This window comes from Berghia stephanieae, chromosome 2, assembly GCF_034508935.2.
Source record: "Berghia stephanieae isolate SIO BIC M18660-M18661 chromosome 2, UCSD_Bste_1.3, whole genome shotgun sequence".
In the NCBI taxonomy this organism is placed as follows: domain Eukaryota; kingdom Metazoa; phylum Mollusca; class Gastropoda; order Nudibranchia; family Aeolidiidae; genus Berghia; species Berghia stephanieae.
The window spans coordinates 24,603,597-24,627,652 of NC_088361.1; the positions used below are offsets into that span (position 1 = coordinate 24,603,597).

Below are 24,056 nucleotides of genomic sequence, written 5' to 3' on the forward strand. Positions count from 1 at the left end.
GTTAAAAATTGGTAAAATCTTGCAAGGGAAACTATTTACAAGGGTCTGTTGATAAAACTCATTGCCTTCACAAACTCAAATCTGGATCTTTGGCCTGTTTTTTTTTCTCACTAACGAGCTGTGCAACTTTCTGGTCTTTGGGCTGTTTTTTCGATTCTGCTTTTGATCTCATCTTGATATATGTCGTGGCCTGGAATTTGATTAGGGCGTCAGTGAGCAAGAACACGTTCGGGTGGGGGGCATAGAACTCCTTGTTCAGCATCGAGTGGAAAGACTCTGCTGCGTTGTTCGTTCTTTTCTGGCCTTTGGGAACAGAGGCCCACAGTGGAGGTGGAAAAGGACTTGAAGGTAGTATGCATGTTTGTCGCAGATAATCGGAGTAGTGGATCAACTTGGTGTCGTCTGGTTGGCAACTCATGAGGTCCATGGCGAAACTGTCCTCAACCTCCGACGGATCCAAAGACGAAAGTCCAAAAGTGTAGGTCAGCCACTTGCCAACCTCATTTTTTGTTTGAAACTCATTTCCGAGTCCCAGCTGCTGGATTTTCCTGTGAAGAGCCTGTCCCAGATGGAAGTTGCACGCTTTTACAATGACGTCTGGAATCAACGTTTTAAGCGCGGTCATGGCTGCTTTCTCAAAGTCCATGGAAAACTGTCTACACTGGAGAGAAAGTGATCTCTCACGGCACAGGGATAGGATTGCTTTCCACATGTTTTTGTAGGTTTCTTGAGTTTTTGATGGTAGCAAGCAAAATACAAGTGGGCAGTAGATGCCATTACTCAGACAGTGGATGGAGTAGATCTGACTGAACTGGGGAGGACAAGACTTGAAAGTTCCGTCAACAAATAGCTCTTCCACATGTGCTGAACACAGCTCTTTCAAGTTGCTGTCTGTTGAGAAAATGATTATTCCGGTGCCATCATCATTATGCAGGACAAACTTTTCACCTTTTGATGTGGTTGGATGAAAGTCGTTGTTCAGTATTCTGTGGACGTCCTCTCGTGTTTTCGGCAGTTTTGGCAATTGTTTTCGTCTCTGCCTGTAGATAGATCTTCTTACGTTGATGATGTCTTTATGAACCAGGTTCGCCTCTTCCATTTGGAGAAGTTCTGATTTCATGATTTTTGCTGGTCTTTCTGACACATCAGCTTCGGCCCGACGTTTTACAGCAGCTCGAAGTATCGTCTTTTCTGTAGTTCTGTAGTCTCTGTCATGATTGTGATTTGTTACAGCTGTCAGCGTTGTGGTTACTTGTCCGTCTGTCTTTACTCTTGATTTGCAGCCTTTAACTGTGCATCGCCAGTACTTGTCCCCATGACTTGTAGCATAGTCCAACCGATAAGTGTAGTTATTTAGGACAACGCAGTCAGCTCCTTTTTGGGTCTTTGATATTTTTAACGTGTCCATACAGATGAGTTGAAGAAAGAATGGAAGCCCGAAATTATCTTATAATATAGAGTTTGGAAATCAAACTACACACACACACACTAAATAACCTCGCGGTGTCTCTAACAATGATAGGCTATGTTATGCCTACAATAAGCACGGACAAGAATCCCGAAATTATCAAAATAAAAACACACACTAAATCAACTCACACGTTTCTTACTCGGTACATGTTTTTCAAGCACACGGACGAGAAACACACTAAACTCACACACTTATAAACTCACATGCTTCTAAATCACTACATATTTTTCAAGCACACTCCCCGACAATTAAGAAAGATCGTAAGTACTAAGCAATGATCCTGAAACAGCTACGAACTTTTCAAACCCCACTGGTTTTTTTAAAGAGTTTACAGTAACCCTCCGCTCTTTTGGTATGCTGGCAAAATGACTATCTCCGCTCTTTTGGTATTTTCCGGTATTAGGATATGTCTTTCTTTTTCTTTCTTCGGAGCCAAATCATCTTATCTTTCTCTCCCCCCCCCTCTCTCTCTCTCTCTCTCTCTCTCTCTCTCTCTAGATATATATATATATATATATATATATATATATATATGTATATATATATATATATATATATATATATATATATATATATATATATCCCTCTCTCTCTCTCTCTGTCTCTCTCTCTCTCTCTGTATGTCTCTCTTTCTCTCTCTCTCTCTCTCACACACACACACACACACACACTCTCTCTCTCTCTATCTATCTCTCTTCCTCTCTCTTTTCTGTGTTTCCATTCATATTATATATATATATATATATATATATATATATATATATATATATATATATATATATAATTGTAATATTTACCACGATGTTGGAGTAAGTCTACATCGATGTTTCAGGCCTTTTCAGCCATCGTCAGGACTGTGTGTTACATGCATTTGGTTTGTTGTGTGTTGTTTCTTGTTGATAGATAAAGATAGATAGATAGGGGGTGTCTATCAATGTCTATTTATCAATAAATCAATCAATAAAACTATCTATCTATCTATTTATCTATCTATCTTTCTATCTATCTATCTATTATTATTTAAAATATTTACCACAATGTTTGAGACAGTCTACATTAATGTTTCAGGCTTACTTTGCCATCGTCAGGACTGAGTTGTTTTGTTGACTCTCAGACAACTCAGTCCTGACGATGGCAAATTAAGCCTGAAACATTAATGTAGACTGTCTCAAACATTGTGGTAAATATTTTAAATAATAATAATTCGCTCCATTACTGCATGTCGAGCACTTTTCGTACCATATTTGTATCAAACACGATTCAATATCTATCTATCTATCTATCTATCTATCTATCTATCTATCTATCTATCTATCTATCTATCTATCTATCTATCTATCTATCTATCTATCTATCTATCTATCTATCTATCTATCTATCTATCTATCTATCTATCTATCTATCTATCTATCTATCTATCTATCTATATATATATATATATATATATATATATATATATATATATATATATATCTGAAATCTTTATATCTTCTTTTGCCTATTTACTTTCATATTTAAATCTATCTATTTTTTATTAATAAAAAAAATTTCCTTCCCATGTTGACTCCGTAATTCGATTCTATCATATAGATAAGTAGTTTTCTATTTTTCTTATAATTGACCCCCGTAGCATTATCCTCTGGGGTTTGACATAAACTCTTACCAAAACATCGCCAATACCTACGGGGGCTCAGAGCTCATTAAAGCTTGTAATGAGGGTCTCATTGGAATCAATACTTAGAGACGTTTACACATAGGCAGTACATACAGTTAAGATATAACGGGTAAACGAACTCCTGATAATTGTACATTTCAAAAATTACATGCAATTTTCCCCTATGCTGCTGCTCCTGGTGATGATGATGATGATGATGATGATGATGATAATAATAATAATAATAATAATAATAATAATAATAAAGATAATAATAATAACAATAATAATAATAATAATAATAATAATAATAATAATAATAATAATAATAATAATAATAATAATAATAATGATAATAATAATAATAATAATAATAATAATAATAATAATAATAATAATAATAATAATAATAATAATAATAATAAAATTACATTTGTATAGAGCCTTACCCCGGTTTCATCAGACTCTAGGCGTTTTACATTCATAAAATAAATAGGTACAATGAATTTTTTTTTAATCACAAAGACATAGCCATTTAAATACTAACACCCTATAGCGAATAGAAAACGTTTTGCACACATAACAGGTTAGACTTCATTTACCAAATTAGATAGAAGTCATCAGACAAAAAGGTCGGTTTTCAATTCCGATTTGAAATCTGATAATGGTTCAGTATGTAGTATTTAGAGAGTGTTTCAAAAATGCCGTACCGAAAATTTAAACGATTTTTCAACAATTTTGTTAGATGCTTTAGGTTTAGATAAGATTGCTCTATGGCTATTCGATCTTTGGTTTATATTTGAGAATAGAGGTGGACAAGGTCATGCAAGTATTTGGGGTTATGGCTATTTATTAGTATTTATTTTATAAACAATGGTTCATGTTTTGTGGGCGATAAGTTTTTCAACAGGCAATGACAATGGCAAATTAGGAAGCAGGCTCTGGAATTAAATAAAGATATGAAAAAAAAAGAGTATGTATGAAACAGTGCCAGACCAAGCAAAAAAGAAAAATACAAGAAAAAAGCATTCCAAAAAAAATAAATAAAAAAATCAGATTTTCTCGCCACACTTTTTCAGATCTTTAACAAGTGACCAGTTCAACTTTCTGAGGAGACCAGAAGCGGATGATTTTGTTTGTCTTTTTCAAACTGATAATAATAAATATGTTTTCCTGTGGTATGGCACTCGCTTTCGGATCGGAAGATACTGGGTTAGAGCCTTGCTTTTCGCATAGCTGAGTCCTTGGAGAAGTCTCTTTACTCACGTTCTCTCACCGTATTCATATGTAAAACGAGTACCTGGCGGTTAATGGCGTTATCTCTATCGGCTAAAGTGTAATAATATCACCCAACAGGTGTAATGATAATGCCTCGTTCTACGTTACGTGTTGCTGTTGGTCAGGGATCAATCCTTTGTAAAGCGTTTTGAGCACGTTTTGTTGCGCTACATAAAAGCTCAAGTTAAAAGAAGCAATTGGGGAAAGCATGCCAGAAAATAGTATATTATGACTTAAGAGTTATCTCGATATTCATCGAAAAGAAGTTGTCAGTAAGTTCTTTTTAATTTTTTTTTTTACATTAGATCTATATTGATTTATTTATCTACTTATTCGCACATTGATGAACAGTTTGTGCTTTGGTGTCCAAATTTCAGAAATATCTTATCACATTGACCCGAAATATGCTATTCCACAAACATAAGTTTTGAATAATACCGGGTTAATTATTTTGTTGGGGGTCCCGATAGTCAGTTGGTAGAGCACTCGCTTCACACGCAAAGGGACCAAGATCGATCCCGGGTGCAGTCGAGATTTTCTCTGACCCCCCTGTCTACCCAACAGTGATTGGGTAGTTGGATCTGTTAGATCTGGCGGAAAGTACTTAGCGATAGACTAGTGCCATACCCAAAGGATAACAACCGATAGCTATTGTCTAATTCACTCTATAGAAAACGGGATAAACTCCGACTCCAATGGGCCTAATGGCTCTGAAGAACTACAAGAAAAGAAGAAAGAATTATTTTGTTATCCTCCAAACCAACTTTTCACCAACGCGATCTCTATGGACGCACTTGGTGCTCGTCGAATTGCTCTAAAGGTATCCTGGAAACAATTGGCTTATTCCTCATAAGAGTCGGGTCAGATGTCGCTTTCACGGGTCATGGACGGCTGGTGACGTAAATAAAGATATTTAGGGGACTTCTTATTACGCGCTTCATAATTTGTTTTTTTTCGGCCGGAAACGATATTCTCATTGCATGACGAAAATACTGGTAGGCTTAGATAAGAGGTGCGAATCTCATGTTAATATCTTAAAATTGTGATTCTCGTGTTATGAGAAAAATGCGTCAGACATGACGTGATTTAAAACTGTTGAATATACGGTAAGAATTAAGTAACTCAAAGATACCATGTCCCACAATAATAATATTATTTTTTCCGCTTTATGTACGAATATTTGAACGTCTGATAACCGAATACAAATTTGGGCCGATCTAACGTTGTTACAGAGTAGACGTTTAGATATCTAATATATTTGTGTGAGTTTGGAGTTATTTTCATTACAATAATGAGACATAATTATTTGGGTTGTTAGACTTGTAATAGCTCTAGAAAGTATTATGAAATTCCATCAAGAAAAAATATATTAATATTATTGATAATTTTATTGTCTTTTGTGACAGTTGCCTGTGTATACCAAGAAAGAACACAGACTTCGATCATGAAAAGAACTGAATTTTTTATGCAGCATAACCGTTATGAGAGATGTGTTAATGAGTTTTAGTTTTTTAAGCTTTTTGTTGGTTTACTTCTATGTCATTGTTTTTCCATTTTATTATTTATTTGCTTAATTACATTAAAAAAATTCATGTCTATGGCAATACCCAATGTAAATTTCCAAGAGGTGAATAAAATTCATCTTATCCTATCTCATAATAGTCTAAATCATAGGGTGTGGAAAATTCAAACGATTGTGCTCCAATCTTAAAATGTGATAATGCGTCATACCAGAGATAATTTTAATTTATATTAGTTCCTCGGGTCATACATAAGTGATTTAAGTCTGATGAATACATTATGTAAGAGTAAAATAACTCAAAGATACGATTTCAAACAATAATTATGATATCATATGTTCAAATATTTGAAGGCCTGACTACCCAATCGACAAAACCTATTATTAAAAGTGATAATTTTATTGTCTTTCGTTACAATTTTCTGTTATACAAAAAAAAAAAAGAGGACACAGTTAGACATCAGATTATGAAAAGAACTGCAATTTCTCTCGAAGATTTTAATCTGTTATAACATTCAAACTCAAGGACGACAGTCTCACCACAAGGCCAATATCTTGAAGTTTCAGGGGGACCGCCGATGAGATTTCAGTAACATTGGCAAACTAATCAATTAAAAAATAATTATATGAATTTATTGAGGTATCTCAATTATTTTTCATATCTTTAAAAAAAAAAAAAAGAAATAATTGTGTCAAGTTGTGTTCACGCACAATTTTCTGGCCCATTTTTCTTCACATTATAAGTAAATTTCTGAGACATTTTCCCAGTTTTTCTCAGAATGGATTGTTCATAGATTTCCCTCACAAGGACTTAAATGGCTCAATCTCTGTCTTCAAAATTTCTTGTGTTGTTTGTTCTTATAATTATGAAAAAGCAGGGATGCGATTTTTAAATGTAATGATTAGACTCTGTACATATATATATATATATATATATATATATATATATATATATATATATATATATATATATATACATATATATATATATATATATATATATATATATATATATAATATATATATATATATATTGGGGTGGCTACTCTCCTAAATGATTTTTTTTCATAAATTTTGACTCATTAACCCATGTCGATGATTAGAATCAATTTTTTTAAAAACGAGTCCATATTTCGAAAAGTATTTCAGTATTTAAAAAAACAATTGTTGGCTAACATTATTATCTATGTATGCGTTAAATTTTTAAGTAATCTTAACAACTTTTTGAGATAGAAATGTGCCAAAACATTACAGATATTTAATAACTTTCTGCCAAAATAGACCATTTGAAAGATCCAAAATCGATGGTATTATAATTTTATTTTCTTCAACGCAGAAATTAAATGGATTTCAGTCCTAGAGTCTATACTTTAGTTCAAAATTGCAATTGTGCTGTAACTCTTTACAAAATTGTTTTTTTTTTCTTTTTTGGGCGCTTATGGCCCCGCTTCAACTGGAAAAAAAATCTTCAACAAGAAAACAACTGATATTGATCTAAGGTTGAAACAGAAATTCAACAATGCTCAATTCAGTATGGATTATTGCCATCACGTGGCTGGCTGTGATATTTATTCTGTCTCTGCCGATAGCAGATTGTGCCGCCCAAGATGATTACTATAATCTGATAGATGACACATTCGCAGACTATAGGAAGGATGTGCGACCAGTCACAGATGACACCAACGCCACTGAGGTTTCCATCTCTTTCTACTTGCTTAGCATTGTTGACTTGGATGAGAAAAATCAGGTGAGTATAGAGATAATTTTCAATCCACGTCACAGATTTCAATCCACGTCACAATCTTGTATTTCATATTTTATTTTTTAGCTAACGGGATAAGAACATATTGACGACCAAGGTGGGTTGTCAACACAAGAAAGCCCAACAACAGGTTTGAAAATATACAACTCATGCTCAGCCTTAAGCTACCTTCCCATTGAGACTTAAGGTCGTTCTACAGTAACGTGACATTAATTTCTATCTATGTTCAAGGTGTTAACAACTTCGGTGACAATTCAATTGGAATGGATTGACGAGTGGTTGGTTTGGAGTCCCTCAAGTTACGGCGGGATCCAACATTTACGGTACCCACAAGACATGCTATGGCTACCAGATGTTATCGTGGCCAACTCGGTTGAAAGTCAGGTATGCTATAAATATGTGATACATCGCCTAGAAACGGTATTATGTCGGGGTGAACTGGATGAGGAAAAGTGAATTTAGTCTTTAAATAATCAGAATTAACATTTTTTAAAAAATCATTGCACTTTCAGAGCTTATCTAGTCGCCTATATAATTTGTACTCACATTATACATCGTTTTAACTGTCATACTCGGGGAAAAGCTCGTATTTAAAGATTTGACCAGAAAATTCGTCCTCCAAATATCGATCGGTTTTAAACGACCCTCATCTTGGCAAAAAGTCTCAAACCTAGGATTTCGCGAGAGTTCGAGAGCTTTTGCCAAGATGAGGGTCATTTAAATCGATCGATATTTTAGGTTGCGTATTCAAGCCAAATTTTGTAACACGTGATTTTCCAGAGCACGGCAGATAACTGGGATAAAGAAATATCCTCAACCCAAGCTTAATTTTTTTCACTCCTTAATGTAATTTTCAGCATGTAAATCAATCCGAAATAATACCAGTTTGAGGAGAGAGAGAGAGAGAGAGAGAGAGAGAGAGAGAGAGAGAGAGAGAGAGAGAGAGAGAGAGAGAGAGAGAGAGGGGGGGGGGGGGGGGGGGGGGGGGGGGGTTAAAATCCTGCTCCAAATTCTCAATATTTTAGTCATGCAAAAAATTATACAGTAAGCAGCCCATGTCCTATTTGAACATCGGAAAGAAACATTTTATTTAAAAATAATTTTGACTTTGATTACATTTATCTGTCTTATCATTGTAGAGACATGAATAATACAATCATATAGATAGTATGCGCTTGGCTAAGAAGCTCATAACATTGCCATCCGGAAGTATAACGGACCAACACACAAAACTGTGTGTATCCATGAACGTTTATAGTCAGGTTAATACAATTCAGTGAGCATTATTCATAAACGCGGATGGCAAAAAAAAAAAAAAAAAGAAAAAAAAACAATAACAAAGACATAAGTGACGTCATCTTCGAACTATCTATATGTAGAGGAAAACCAATACGGTATATAGATAGAACGAAATTGACGTCATTCAGATCTTTGTTATTAATTTTAGCCAGCCATTTTATGAGTACTTTTCACTAAAGTGTGTTAATCAGACGATAAACAGTCAAGGTTACACACATTTTTCTGCGTTGGATGTATCAGACTGGAGGACTGTTGTGAGTAAATTGCCTAAGTGCACAGTATCACTTACCATTTGAAATCTAAATACTAATTCATTCCACTTGGTTTTTTCCCTGGCACAAACTTCAAACCGGAAAATGTTGTGTCTCCTCGATGATGAACGCTCATCTTAATTATTACCATGTTTTCATCATTCCTTATGACAACAACAGAACTGTCAATAAAAAAAAAATTGCGTGGCACAGGTTTTTAGCGTAGAAAAATCGACGAAACAATAAAATGCGCTTTATAAAGTATGTTAACTCATATCAATTATATAATGGCGAAGAATGAGCAACACATTATGTTTTCTATGGTAGCCTGTTTTTTTTTTTTAACCTCGCTCATTAAAAAATATTCTTGTAGACCCAGCTTGGATATAAGGAATCTCCGTGCATGATCGATTACGAAGGGCGGGTGGAGTGGAAACCCAGTGAAATTCTGGAAACCTCTTGTGATATGGACGTCACCTACTACCCTTTTGATGAGCAAAAATGCAGGTACCAAAAACACACCATTTACATCGGGCAATGATTCAGAAACTCTCGATAAACTATCAAATTCACAGAGACAAACACGCACACACACACACACACACACACACACACACACACACACATATATAGGCCTATATATATATATATATATATATATATATATATATATATATATATATATATATATCAGGCACATAGAAGCATAGTTAGCGCTGCTTACCCAAGGCTTTCAAGTGTATTGCCTATAATTTTGCAGAGGAAAGTAGAAAACCGTCTCCAAATTATTCATACGTTGAAATCAAATACAACCAGTTTTAATGAAAAATCGGGAATAATAGCCTAATAACCTAAAAATCAAAGAAGAAGAATCAGCACGGGATACAGTTTTATTGTGCTTATGACCTCTTCTATTGACTTCTAACGTGACGAACGGCCTGGTATGACAAAGAGAGAGCCGTCTCCGGTTCCACTAGCCCATGTTTCATCACAACCTAATAACCTAATAATAGAGATAAGTAGATAATAAACTGCTTCCCATCACCGATATATGAGCTATGTGGAAAGACAACAATCTGAATAGTAATATTATATTATAGGACCTGGTAAGCACGTTCAAATTTGCTTGCCTTCCGAGTCAGCGAAAGTTCGCGCTATCTTCCAAGAATCTACTAATTAGTGAAGTAAGAGGGTCAAGTTGTGTGTGTATGCATTGTATGCCTGTCTGTATGTCTGTCTGTCTGTCTGTCTGTCTGTACCTACCTACCTACATACCTACCTGCATACATACATACATACATACATACATACATACATACATACATACATACATACATACATACATACATACATACATACATGATACATACCTTCCTACCTACCTACCTAGCTACCTACCTACCTACCTACCTACGTATTGTTTTTGGTTGAGTGTATTTTGAAGCCTTGATTTCATTTTAAATAATGATTGATCGTGGATGTCTCGTCGTTACCACTGATAGACATTGTTTTGATATTAAGTGTTATGTGGGACATTTGAATAGTGAATATTATATTAGACAAGCCTTACTTTATGATTTTGTTGATAATGTGAAGAACTAAACATGCTTGTTTAGGGAAAAAGGTCACTGCAGGTGCCTGATTATATATATATATATATATATATATATATATATATATATATATATATATATATATATATATATATATATATATGTATGTATATATATATAAACAGAAAGCCCGTAGACCTATTAACGGAAATAAATTATATTTTAAAGTGGATCAACATCATTATCATCAACGTCGTCGTCGTCATTATCATCATCATCATCATCATCATGATCATCATCATCATCATCATCATCATCATCGTCATCATCATCATCATCATCATCAGCTCATAATACCCTATACCGCCAGAGCCCTGTTTTTTCTGTATCCTAGCATCATTCTGAGCACCTGGATGTCTCCCTACACAGAAATTGATCTTCTATTTGATGCAGACGTTGCTGACGTCGTCCTAAACAGGTACTCGCCAAGTGGTACCTGGGAGCTTGTTTCAACGGATTTACAATCAATCCCTGATGAAGGTGAGTTAATCACCTTGTTTTTCGAAGCTACGAAGGCGGGCTGATATAATATAAGTATCGTTTGCCCATACATCAAATTATATTTTAGGTACAATCATAAAACTTCACGCACGCACTCTCAAACTATTATTCTAAACTCATGTGCAACTAATTCACGTGATGTCATTTGTGCTCCTAATTGAGTGACGCCACGACCTTACTAAGACAGCGGGGTTGAGAAAATGACGACATATACTGAACCTCTCGTCAGACACGTTCTGTTATTGAATTTCTAACAGCAGAAGGATGCTGCGTAGCAAAGATCCATCAAAATATGAAGACCGTATATTATGTTGATATGTGTATTGTTGATGGCTCAGTGAGAAAGTGGGTTAGAATTTTCAAAGGAGATGTCCCAACAGAGATAAACGTGTTTGATCGCAAGCGACAGGTAGGCCACTTTCTGCATCCAATATGAGAAAATACGAAGTAGTTGGCCGTATGTTTAGGGCAGATCGAAGCGTAAAACAAAAAAAATATCGCTGATGAAGTTGGGATTTCAAAAGAACGAGTACACATTATCGTGACATCTCTCTTGGGTTTCGGAAAAGTCTCTGCATGATGGGTCTCAGGGTAGCTAACTTCAGAAATGAAAGCGCAGACAAAGAAATTTGCACCCACCATTTGTAACGATATGAAAAGGAAATATAAACTTTTCTGCTGAAAATTGTGACTGGTGATGAGTCTTGGGTCCATTTCTATGACCCGGAAACCAAAATGCAGTCAATGGAGTTCAGGCATTCATCTTCTCCAAGCCTAATGAAATTCAAAGTTAATGTCTCTGCGAGAAAGGTCTTGTTTACCAATTCAAGGACATGGAAGGCATAGTTCACACGAGATTTCTTGAACAAGGGGAACCAATGGCTCTAAACACAATGTTTCAACTCAACGAGCCCTAAACAAATAGACTTTCACTGGTTCAAAATGGTAGAGATTCGATATTGCAGCTTGACAGTGCGCGACCACAGATAAAGACGCATTAATTTGGTTCAAACCCCCGACCCTACAGCGCTCTGCATATAGTCCAGATCTTGCCCCATCTTACTATTTCTTGATTCCCCAGCTCAAGAAGTATCTGAAAGGAAACCGTCACAACAGTGATTTGGAGGTAAGTGACGGCTGCTTGTCGATCACCGGGATTCTTCGCTGACGGCATGCGCCAACTAGTTTGGCGTTGGCAGCTCTGTGTCGCTAATGATAGCAATTCTGTGGAAAAATAAATGGTACAATACGTCGCTGAGATTCTAAGCTTTCTTTTCATGTATTATGTTTGTATGTGCTATTGAAAACAAAAAAGTTACAACAAAGCGATACTTATATATCAGCCCACCCTTGTAAAATCGGCATAGCAGTCATCATAAGCGGCAACAATTGCACGGAGATCTCAGTCATCGCTTTTGGCTGCTTTCTCACCATAATCACTTTGGTCGAAAACGTATCCAACATCAAAATATTTGGCCTTAAGAATTATCATTGCGGTAAACAGATCATTACGTGTCAAATTCTGGATTCGTGGGGGAGGTGGGGGGGGGGGGGAGGGGGGGGGATGAATATTTCTTTACCCAGTTAATTGCCGTCATCTCGTATTTAAAAATTAAAAAAAACTCGTCCTTCAAATATTTATCGATTTATATGACCGTCATCTTGTCAAAAACTTTCAAACCTGGGACTTCGCGTGTCCACCATTTCCAATAATTCCTCAGCCACCCATTTATTTTTTTGCTCTCTTACTTATATGTGGTGCAGTCTCTTGCACAGACTCTATAAGATCATCTTCGAAACATTCTCATTTTTCATCCGTGTCTTCAATTGTTTCAAGAATCTCAAATTTGTTTCTCATTGCTACCTGGTATTATTCCCTTATGTCATCATTATATTTCAACACAGACAGATCCAATCTGATGTTTCTCGGGAGTTTCTGTTTTTGTTTCTTTGGTTTAAGATGCATGTTTGCAATTACTGGGTTATGATCAGAGTAGCAATCTGCTCCTGGGTAAGCTTTGTATTTTTCACGGGGTTTTTGAATCTATTGTTGATGAGAATATAATCAATTTAATTCCCTTTTTGTGGTTGCCATCTGGACTCACCTAGATCCAACTTTTTTCTTGGATGTTGTTTGAATCATGTATTTCTGATATTCAAACCATTTGTTTTCACCAATTCAACGCGCTTTTCTCCTCTTTCATTTTGATACCCAAGACCACGCGTCATCAAACCTTCCATCCTTAATTTTTGCGTTGAAGTCATCCTGTAAGATTACAATTTCCTGAGATTCGCAATAGGATTTTGCTTCACTAAGCTGATCATAGCATTGATCGGTGTCTTCATCAGTGCTATATGTTGTTGGTATGCATGCATTTGAATTATGCTCACGTCAAAAGGTCTACTTTACAGTTTTACTAACAGAATTCTATCAGGCAGAGCCTAATGGTCATTTATTGCCTTTGCTGCTGTTTCATCAAGCCATATTTCCGTGACACGAATATGTTTATCTCCACCTGAGTAAATCATTTGATGTGTTAAACGGTCCATTGAAGCATCTGGGGTGTTTGCGAAGTGTCTGTGTGTTTGTCATTTCTGTCTTTCAGCTCTCACCGCTGGCTTACTAATTGTGAAAAGGTAAGCAACGTGTAAGTCTTACACCGCCAGTACATAGCCTATCAGCTGCAACACCCATGCACCGCCTCCTTGTGGCAACACACGGCAACTGAGAGTCAGGGTTTCGGAAGAGGTTGGCCCCCAGATGTGCAGCATGCAGGCCCATCGGCTTTTGGACATGCTAAGTTGCCAATAAATTAGCCCCCACTGTGGGGGTCTTCGCGGAACGTCGAAAGGCTAGCGGTGACAATCGTACACAAACCGACAGAAGGCAAGGAGAAACCGCTGTTGTACCTTTCCCATGTATATCATGGCTAAACACAATATGGATGTAGGTAACGACGTGAAGGGAGACTCCGTTGGAGCAACCTCGTCCAGTAGGGATTGCCATGTGCGCCAGGTGGCACCCGATCGTCATCAGAGGATTGCGCTCAGAATAGGTACATGGTTTGTGAGATCGTTGATGCAAACAGGAAATGACGCTAATGAATGTTAACATCATGGGAATGTGTGAGTTAAGATGGTAAATATAGATTGGACACCTTGTATGAAACTCCTATTTCATTGCTATCGTACTGTATTTCTTTACGTATAATCTGAGGTAGTCTGATAAAACATATTTCTTTATTTTGGCCTGAAAACTTTTCTTTTAAATATCAATTGATGATCCTCAATTCGCCATACATTCACAAACCTCGAACTGCGTTCAGGTTTGAGACTTTTCAATTTAATTGATCGATATTTGAAGGAAAATGTTTTCAAGCCAAATTTTCTTTTTCATGTACAATAGTATTTTTGATCATTGGGCTGACTCACAAGACTTCAAAAAGATAAATAAATAAATAGACAAAACCATGCAAATTTTACACTTTTACCATTCTAAATGCGCTTCTCTGCGCTTCATTTTCCCCTCACACCCCATCAATCCACACAAAATGTCTCAAGTTGAAGTAGTACAAGATTCGTACAATATCCATCTCTTCTTTAGAGCAGATACTCATTCACACTTTAGTTGAATTAACAAGCCATTGTCATGTTTTCTTTTATTTACAGATGAGCTGAGTCGGGTCCAGTACAATTTTCGACTCAGAAGGTTGAGTACGTTTTATGTGTTGAATATCATCGTACCGATTCTACTCCTTTCAATGACTGCATCTTCTGTGTTTATTCTCCCAGCCGAGTCGGGAGAGAAGATCGGCATGAGCATGACTGTTCTACTGGCATTTGCCGTGTATCTTACCATCATTTCAGAAAATATGCCGCAGACGTCTTTGCAGGTAAATCCATGCTTTCTACAGGCTGGCCCTCGATTTGTGATTACTATGGGAGCTATGGAATTAAGGAATGTTTGCCAGGTGACTGGAAATAAACATAAGTCAAGGGGACGGAACTGGCTAAACGCATTAAACATTCTGATTATTTAATGCTTAATAACGCCTGAACCATAAATTGCTACTGTTTGTTTAATGTTACAGTGCTACATAGACTCCAGTTTCAGGGTATTGGTGTTATGCATTTAGTTAAAATACCCACAACATCAGCCGGGCGTATATAACGTACCAACACACACAACTGTGTGTAATTTTCAACGTTTATAATAGTCTGATTGATATCATTTGGTGAGAAGTAATCACTAAAATGGCTGTCTAATAACAATAACAACGAGCCGAGTGATGTCAATTTGTCCCTTCTGTAAAAGAAAAACATAAAAGACTATCTGGGCCAAGATCTATATAATCACACAGTGCACATTATCTTCTGCTAAAATTGTCCTGATAATTCTCTCCTACCAATATTGGTTCATTTTCTTACTCTGAATAATATGGGCTCATGCAAAGGAGTGCCATAGGAAAAGTATTAGTATAAAAATGGATGACATAGACCTGGCTTGTATTGTGATATACAAAAATATCAGTCCATATGGTTGTTGAGAGAATCGATTCAACGTTATTAAAAAAAAACTACAACAAAAAGCTTGAGCTTTTATACAGCATGATATCCACTAAACGTGCTCAAAGCGCTTAACAAAGGGTCCCTGACCCAACAACAACACGTAACATGTAGAACGAGACATGACGCCTATTAGGCGATATTACATTTTTTTCTCCGAAAAAGACAACGCTGTTAACGGCAAGGTACTCATTTTACACTGAGTACGGTGAGAGACTCTGAGTAAAGAGTCTTTTCCAAGACTCAACTATGCGCCGATTGAAACTCGAACTCAGGACCTTCCGATCCGTAAGCGAGTATCATACCACCAGACCACATAGCCATAAACCTAAAATGGTAAAAACTATGGGAATGTATCATTCTTTCAACGTGGTCGATCAACATGCCCAAATAACTCAAAGGCGCATCTCTCCTAGGTAGACCAACATGCCCCAATAACCCAAAAACGCATCTCTGTAAGGTAGACCAAATGCCCCAATAACCCAAAAGCGCCTCTCCGCTAGGAAGACCAACATGCCCAAATAACTAATAATAATAATAATAATAATAATAATAATAATAGATCTTTATTGTCCACAAATATGGCAATTTGTCATTTAGTTACACTTGTCATAACGTTATATGATAACTATAACATTGAACAGACACCTCACTCCTACCCATTCTCTCTCTCTCTCTCTCTCTCTCTCTCTCTCTCTCTCTCTCTCTCTTCCTCTCTTTCTTTCACGCATGCGACATACACAACATTAACATTTTCATTTCATTTTCAATTCGTTACATTCTTGGCAATTCAACACCAAATATTATCATCATTATCAATTGGTCACTTCATCTAGCCTAACATTAAACAAATTAATCAGTCAATCAGTCAACGCATCAATCCTTGGTTTTGCTGTACCATATGAAATATTCAACATTTTTATTGCTGATGGAACGAACGTTGATTTATACTTGTTAGTTCCACATTTAATCTGACAAAAACTTCTCCCAGATGGCAAAATATCAAATTCATGGTATAAAATATGTTTTTTTATTGTTGGTAATTGAGAATGCTTTCCTTTCTATTGCTTTTCCATGAATTCTTTCTACTTCATCAACAGGATGGTTTATTATTTTTGATGCCTCTTTGTAATTCTAAATCATCATACAATGCTTTATATAATATTAAGCGAAGGATAGGTCTTCAATCAACAAATCGCGAAATAAGATGAAATTAGTGGTGCACTTTTGTGTCGGAAGTAAACAAGGCCGCCGCCATTTCGATTTCCTTGAGACAAAAACATTGATACGAACGATTTTTCCGAGGATTTGAAGCAGATCTCTAAACGTTAAAGTTTGAAGTACATACCATTCATTAATACGAACAATCATACAACGTTTAATACGTAAATGAGTGAAATGTTGCCATGAAACAAATAAATATCAAAAGAATTCATCACATAGGTGTAACTGTGCGCCGCCATTTTGAAAAACTCAAAAGTGCATCTCCGTTAGGAAGACCAACAAGCCCAAATAACTGAAAGGCGCATCTCCGTTAGGTAGACCAACAAGCCCCAATAACTCAAAGGCGCATCTCCGTTAGGTAGACCAACATGCCCCAATAACTCAAAGGCGCATCTCCGATAGGTAGACCAACAAGCCCCAATAACTCAAAAGCGCATCTCCGTTAGGTAGAACAACATGCCCTTATAACCCAAAAACGCATCTCCGTAAGGTAGACCAAAATGTCCCAATAACCCAAAAGCGCATCTCCGTAAGAAAATACTAATCAATGCATTATCCCATGATAAAACAAGCGAAATCAGAACTTTGGAAAGATGAGCGCCATTGCTATAAACCAACAGTGCAGACCATTTATCTCCAATGAAGTATAAAAAACAAATCTGGAAACTGAAGGTGCAGTTTGAGTTTTGCATGTTGTATCAAGGAATTTATCTATTTTTATATTAGGTCCTTTGAGCTTTCACTCTCCCCCTACTCCCCATCCTACTATAGAAAATGAAAGAAGAAATGAAGCAGCAAATTTATTTCATATTCACAGGTCTCCATTCTATCCGTGTATCTGGCCATACTTCTTGGCATCTGTGGTCTGTCTGTGTTCATGTCTGTGTTCGTTCTTCACCTCCATCATTCTCCTCATGAGCAACCCGTGGGTACAAAAACCACCAACTTGACGAGGTAAAAATAGTATATTTAAATACTCGAGGTTATCTAGATAGTGATAAAAAGGCAAATTTTAAAATTACTACAGTTATAGTAAACCTTCAATTTAATCACTATGGTCAGATTATGAAATAATCTTATCTATGTGCTACCTTAACAACCCCAAGCTAATTTTTAGACCCCTTACCCTTTTTTATTTTGCAACATCAGGAATGTTACTTCTTTAAACTAAGATATATATATATATATATATATATATATATATATATATATATATATATATATATATATATATATATATATATATATATATATATAACCGTCGTTACTTAGATTTGCAAAAAGAATTGGTGACTATAAATGACAAAATCAAAGGTTCAATGCAGTAAACGAATGGTGTAAAGAATTAAAAGACACGAAAGGAAAAATCATTTTATCTAACGCATTTTTTCTAACCCCCTCTCCTTTTTGTATGAATTTTTAAAAGCAGTAAAAAAGAACCTTTTATTATCTTTATTCAAAATTGATCGCAAACTCCCATGTTTTTATTTATTCAGGAAATTGAGGAAAGTCTTATGTACTGGACATAAGCATTATTCATCCAGAAAAGATGATGCGGAGAACACAGACGGCTCCTCTGGTATACAGATAAAGAAGACACGATCTTTACTCGATCCTTTGGAGTAATGTACACAAGGAGGAAGAACTACTCAATACAATAAGAGGACTGGCAAGGTTGAACCAATAGACGACTCCGGTAGTCAGCACAATGTTTACACCAAGAGAGATAAAGAAGACGACAACCAACAAGAGGAGAAAACTTGGCCGGTGGTTGCTGAGACTATTGATAGTATCTTTTTCTTTACCACTAGTATTTCCATTTTTTCTCTGACTGCTCTTGTTATGGGTATTCTTATGCTCGGTGGATGAAGGCTTTCTGTGCTGTCATACACTAAAAAATGCATGCTTTTTATTTTATCCCAGAATGCATTACCTCAATTATCGCCCGAATAAGGTATCTACTAACTTGTTATTCAATGTCACAAAGTCTCAAAGCCGAGGGTTTGGCAGTGCGGCGTTCCTTACGTTGTACTACGTGTGTTATATCAGAGAACAGATTGCTGCAGTTCTTTGATATAACACATTATTTAATTTTGGCCAGAAAACTTTTACTTCACATATCTATCGATTAAGATGACTCCCATTTTGTCAAATAGACTCAAAGCTGATTTGCCAATTGTTCAAACTTTCTCGTCACTTTATCATTCTTTCAAAGAAGAAAAATGCACTGTTCACGTTGTAACGACTGTTTATTTAGAATTGCTCTTGCGTCGCTACTAACTTAATCTTCATCGAGCCCAGGGTGCAAAAGGCATTTACCAAGTGCATCCATTTCTGTCTGTCGGCTGCATGACCACCGATGTCATTCCATGTTAGGCCAGCTTCTTTATGCTCTTTATCCATGGATATTCTCCTGGTTTCTTTTAATCTGCCTCTTTGTCTTTTGCCATCAGCCGTCCAGCGGAGTGCACTTCTCTGGTAACTGTCCTAGCCATCTCCGTCTGTCTCTCTTTATAGTTGTAGCTATGCTCATTGCATATGTCTTTACTTTTAGTCTTGGTGTTTCAATTCTAATTTCGAAGAGACACAATATTCCTAAAATTCTTTGGAGACATTTGTTTTGAAAAGATTCCAATTTATTTGTTAATTTGGTTGTTAGTTTCCAACATGCGCAACCATAGTATACGATTAATTGATTTTAGAAGCTAGCAGAAAAACGTCCTATCAGAGTTTTGATGCTTATGAAGGTCAAACTGTTCAACAATAGATATGATTTCGAATCACCAACTTTAAGAAAAAATGCCGGTGGCACCAATTACCACTATATACATGTCGTTGATCTGACCAAAGCATTTGGCACACTTATGAGATAAGGGCTATTCATGGCGATTGTAAACTATGACAGTCTCAGGTTTCTCCATTATTGCTGCAGCTCATCGCTTCATTTTAGTGGCATTAACGTCACCGTACAAATTGAAGGCCCAATATTTGACAGTTTTAACATTAACAGCGGAGTAAAACAATGCTATGTCGTAATACCAATTCTTACACGCACATACTCTTAGCTGTGTAATTAAAATATGCTTTCTGATAGACATCCGATTTTAACCTTTATAAGTTATAAAACATGATTTGAAATAAATGCCTTCATAGAGGAGATTGAGTTTTGCTCCTTCACGTTCAAGTCTTTTGAGTTACCTCATTCCGATTGTTTCTATTTTACCCATCTTTATCATTTAGGTTCATTTCGGCATTCAATCAGATTGACACGATTGGTTACATACAGGGTGAATCAAACATGAAAGATATTGCAAGGAAAGGGTCCCTGGTACGCCCTAGTTATCTCTAAGCCAAGCACCAAGGTCAGAAAAGAAAGTCAAATTCGCTGAAATTCATATTCTTGCAACATAATTATCATGCCAGTCAAGGTTGATGTCATGAATTTGATTATTGCTACAGTTCATGCAATCAATCACAGGTGTCAAATTCTGAAACGATATGTCAAATTATGACAGCAGGTGTCAGTAGATATGAAACATTCTTTAAAAACTTGAGTTTTATAAAAGGCAATATCCACAAAATGTTAACAACATTAAATCTAGACCATAATAGCCTGCAGTCACATTCCTTCTTCTCTCGCCAAACTGCATATAACATCTTTGACTTGGCAATTTTATCGTATCGTTATTGTATCGTTTACGGGCTAATAGGTACTAAAAATCTTTAAATGCTCTGTATAACTTTTATGCATAGATACATTTTATCAATTATCTAAATGGTATTCAATTGATAAGATTGAGAATTAAATACCTAATGCATAAATAGTGTCATATTCGATATTATAGTCAGATTTTTAATAAGTGGCGCGTGTTTTTCTTCTTTTTCTCAGTTGCCCCCCAATGCATAGCTGCAAAAATTTGTATGAATCTCTGAATCAATTTGTCTTAATAAAAAATATTTTTTCATGAATTTTAAATCAATAGGAAAGGATTTCAATTATTACACTATATTAAAATCGATAACAGGTGAGAATCGTAACTCTTAGAAGATTAACATTATCAAAATTATGAATTGTCCGCATATCCATATTGAAGGAATTCGTTAAACTGGAGTGTTCGGTTAATTGAAGCTTAAAAGATATACGTGCTGTATTTGAATATGAAGCAACGAATGGCACTTATTAACTATCAGACATTTACATTTTATAACTATCAATACACATTACTGGTGAATACAAACGGAAGTGAACATAACGCGTCTCCAATATAATTTTGATTGCAAAAGTTTGAGAAATAGCTTGTGTTTTTACCAAAGAGGATAACAAACATTAAAGTAGACTGGTCAAAAGTAAAAATTCATTAATTATGAGACAGTGCCTCCGCAAATATGTGTTCAGCAATAACAACAACAACAATAACCAAGAATACTGGACACATCAGTCAGCACAGTCTGATGACGAGGATGATGAAAAGGAGAAATGAAACGACTACAGAAAGATTCCGAGTAACACTCCATCCAATGAAATGTAATTTTCCTCTAGTTTGCGAAGGTTGAGGCAGACTTTTTCTCAGTCTACTCTTTGTTATCATTTATTGCCTCGTCGGTGAGAGGAAATTTGTTGTTCCTCCTCTCAATCTTTCCCTCTACTCAGGCCCAATGACCTCGATTGGATTGTGCACACAGTGATATGGGGGAAGTCGCGCAACCCTGTGTCAAAACTCTCTGATTAGACAGTCTGCTTTGAAAGCTGTTTCTGGTTCATTTCTTTTTTTTTTAATACTAAGGAGTATAGTTAGCCGTTTGATATATGGTCAGAATATGTACTGTTTGATTGAAACCATGGAATCATGTCAGCTTTTATATTTGCCAAAGTTGGAGCATTAAAGTGACCATGGGGCAACGAATGGTAGCGTTGTCCAATACAATACAGCTGGGTGCTTTGATGGAGGGCAGCAAACGATATGTAGTCAGTCTTAAAACACCTTTGCATTGACCCCAGAATAATATTCCAGATGATGCAGAGAAGAAAAAATGGCATGGCATCCTTTTAAATATCCAGTGTCATCACCACCTGCAAGAATAACAATGATTCTCTGTCCAGAACCCATGGGCCTGACGTCCAATATTTTTTCGGATATATATTTACGCTCATCCAGCTCCATACATCTTTGGATGATATCCATATCAAAGTTATCTATGATCCTTTTCCTGTCACGTCGTTCTCACTGGTGATCTCTCTGTCGTATTTCGATAACGATCTTCTCATGGTTGATTGTGAAATTCCAAAACCATAGCCGTCCTCTTTAATGAGACTTCTTTTCGCAGCTTTACGAGAGTGGAATCGCTAGAGATTCCGTATCGTATCGTGTTGTTTAAGAGCCCAATATGTTTTTAAAACCTTTAAAGGTCCTGTGGGGAAACGTCATGAATAGACAAAAAATTGTCAAAGTTATATAAATGGTGTTTGTTAATTTGATAAGATTGAGTATAGAATCGCTATTTCAAATGATTTAAATCGAGAGATTTCATATCAGCCTTTGGTAATTGCGACATGATGTAGATAATATGCCATAAATAATAATTTCAAAATTTAATACAAACTACATAAGTGGTATGTTTATAACACTTAAAGCGAATTGTTATTATTTGGAAATAAGTATGACGTGAACTCATAATCACTACGTCAGCACAATATTTTTTGGAAATACGATGAATTCATTCATACTTTGTGGTGCGTAACTTGCTTACATATTTAACAGTGTAAAATTTCATATTTTATGTCAGCTGTTTTAAAGTGGTCTTAAAGAAAAAAAAACTTTTTTAATATGGCATCAACACGGTCCAAAATCTATATTCAGTTAAGACAAATTGATTCAGAGGTTGACACAATTTTTTACAGCTTTTGATAGAGGGACAGCTGAGAAAAAACAGAAAAACACGCGCCATTAATAAAAAATCTGACTATAGTAGTATAATTAACTCTATTTACATTCTTTTGGCATGTCCAACTTGTGCATTCGAGAGTTTCAAATAAATGATATAATATATGTTTTATAGCCAAAACAATTAGTGGCGTGTGCCTTATCTGAGCGTCTTACTCTCTCCTTTGGATTAATGACCATATATTCTCTACCTTCTGAGTTCGTAGGGATGTTGCCTGTTGACTGCCTCAAACTGGTCAGGAACGTCAGCCTCTGACAACCACGGGCTCTTTTTCCTTCTATGTAGCCACTAAGTGTTAGGCTTTCAATGTGCCCTCGTCGCCTAATATGGCGAAGAAAGCCCATTTGCCTTTTTCTGATGGTTTTCTCAATTCGAATGGGTTTTCCTATTTTGAGCAAAACTTCTTCATATGTTATTCTGTCTGACCATTTGATGTTTAGCAATTTTCTGTACAACCATATTTCGAAAGCGTCCAGGCGTCTAGGCTTCAAGATGGAAAAACAGAAGAAAAAGTGCAGAGTGCTATCTGGAGTACCGCAGGGAACTGTATAGAGACCCTTTTGCTTCTCATTTTTTAAAATAAATGACTTGGGCAAAAATCTATCTCATGAAACAAATCTTAAACTATTCCCAGACAATAGTCTATTATTCAGAACGATAGAAGATCACAACGATGCAAAGATTATTAAGTCAGATTTAGACTCACTGATACATACAGTGGTCAAACACGTGGCAAATGAGTTTCCATCCTGGAAATGCTCTGTGATGTCAATCTCCATCAAACACATACAAATGCAGCTTTTTCCCTCGAACAATACTTGAATGGAACAAACTACAACATGACATAATAAACATCATTTCAACTCGTTATCTACATATACAAAAACTCCGGAATGATTGAATGACTTGAGTGACAGGATGTGGGGTGATAGGTAACATAATTTATGTGTATAAGATTTGCGGTGATGGGCACAG

The 24,056-nt window shown here is 36.0% G+C and overlaps 1 protein-coding gene across 1 annotated transcript; it reads left to right on the forward strand.

The window, feature by feature from the left end:
* Nucleotides 1-5,351: 5,351 nt before the first annotated feature.
* LOC144964546 (acetylcholine receptor subunit alpha-like) lies at nucleotides 5,352-23,204 on the forward strand. The gene is made up of 8 exons (XM_078898966.1): nucleotides 5,352-5,509; nucleotides 7,399-7,669; nucleotides 7,916-8,068; nucleotides 9,608-9,741; nucleotides 11,182-11,327; nucleotides 15,018-15,241; nucleotides 17,956-18,092; nucleotides 18,635-23,204. The coding sequence occupies exons 2-8, from the start codon at nucleotides 7,442-7,444 to the stop codon at nucleotides 18,762-18,764; spliced, it is 1,152 nt and encodes a 383-aa protein (XP_078755092.1). The 5' UTR covers nucleotides 5,352-5,509; nucleotides 7,399-7,441; the 3' UTR covers nucleotides 18,765-23,204.
* The last annotated feature ends 852 nt before the right edge of the window (nucleotides 23,205-24,056 follow it).

Bases quoted from the DNA above. Each gene is read 5' to 3' on its own strand.
- LOC144964546 (XM_078898966.1), top strand. From the start codon at position 7,442: ATGCTCAATTCAGTATGGATTATTGCCATCACGTGGCTGGCTGTGATA. The intron at 11,328-15,017 runs GTGAGTTAATCA...TTTTATTTACAG, and splicing joins ACAATCAATCCCTGATGAAG to ATGAGCTGAGTCGGGTCCAG. The intron at 15,242-17,955 runs GTAAATCCATGC...TCATATTCACAG, and splicing joins TGCCGCAGACGTCTTTGCAG to GTCTCCATTCTATCCGTGTA.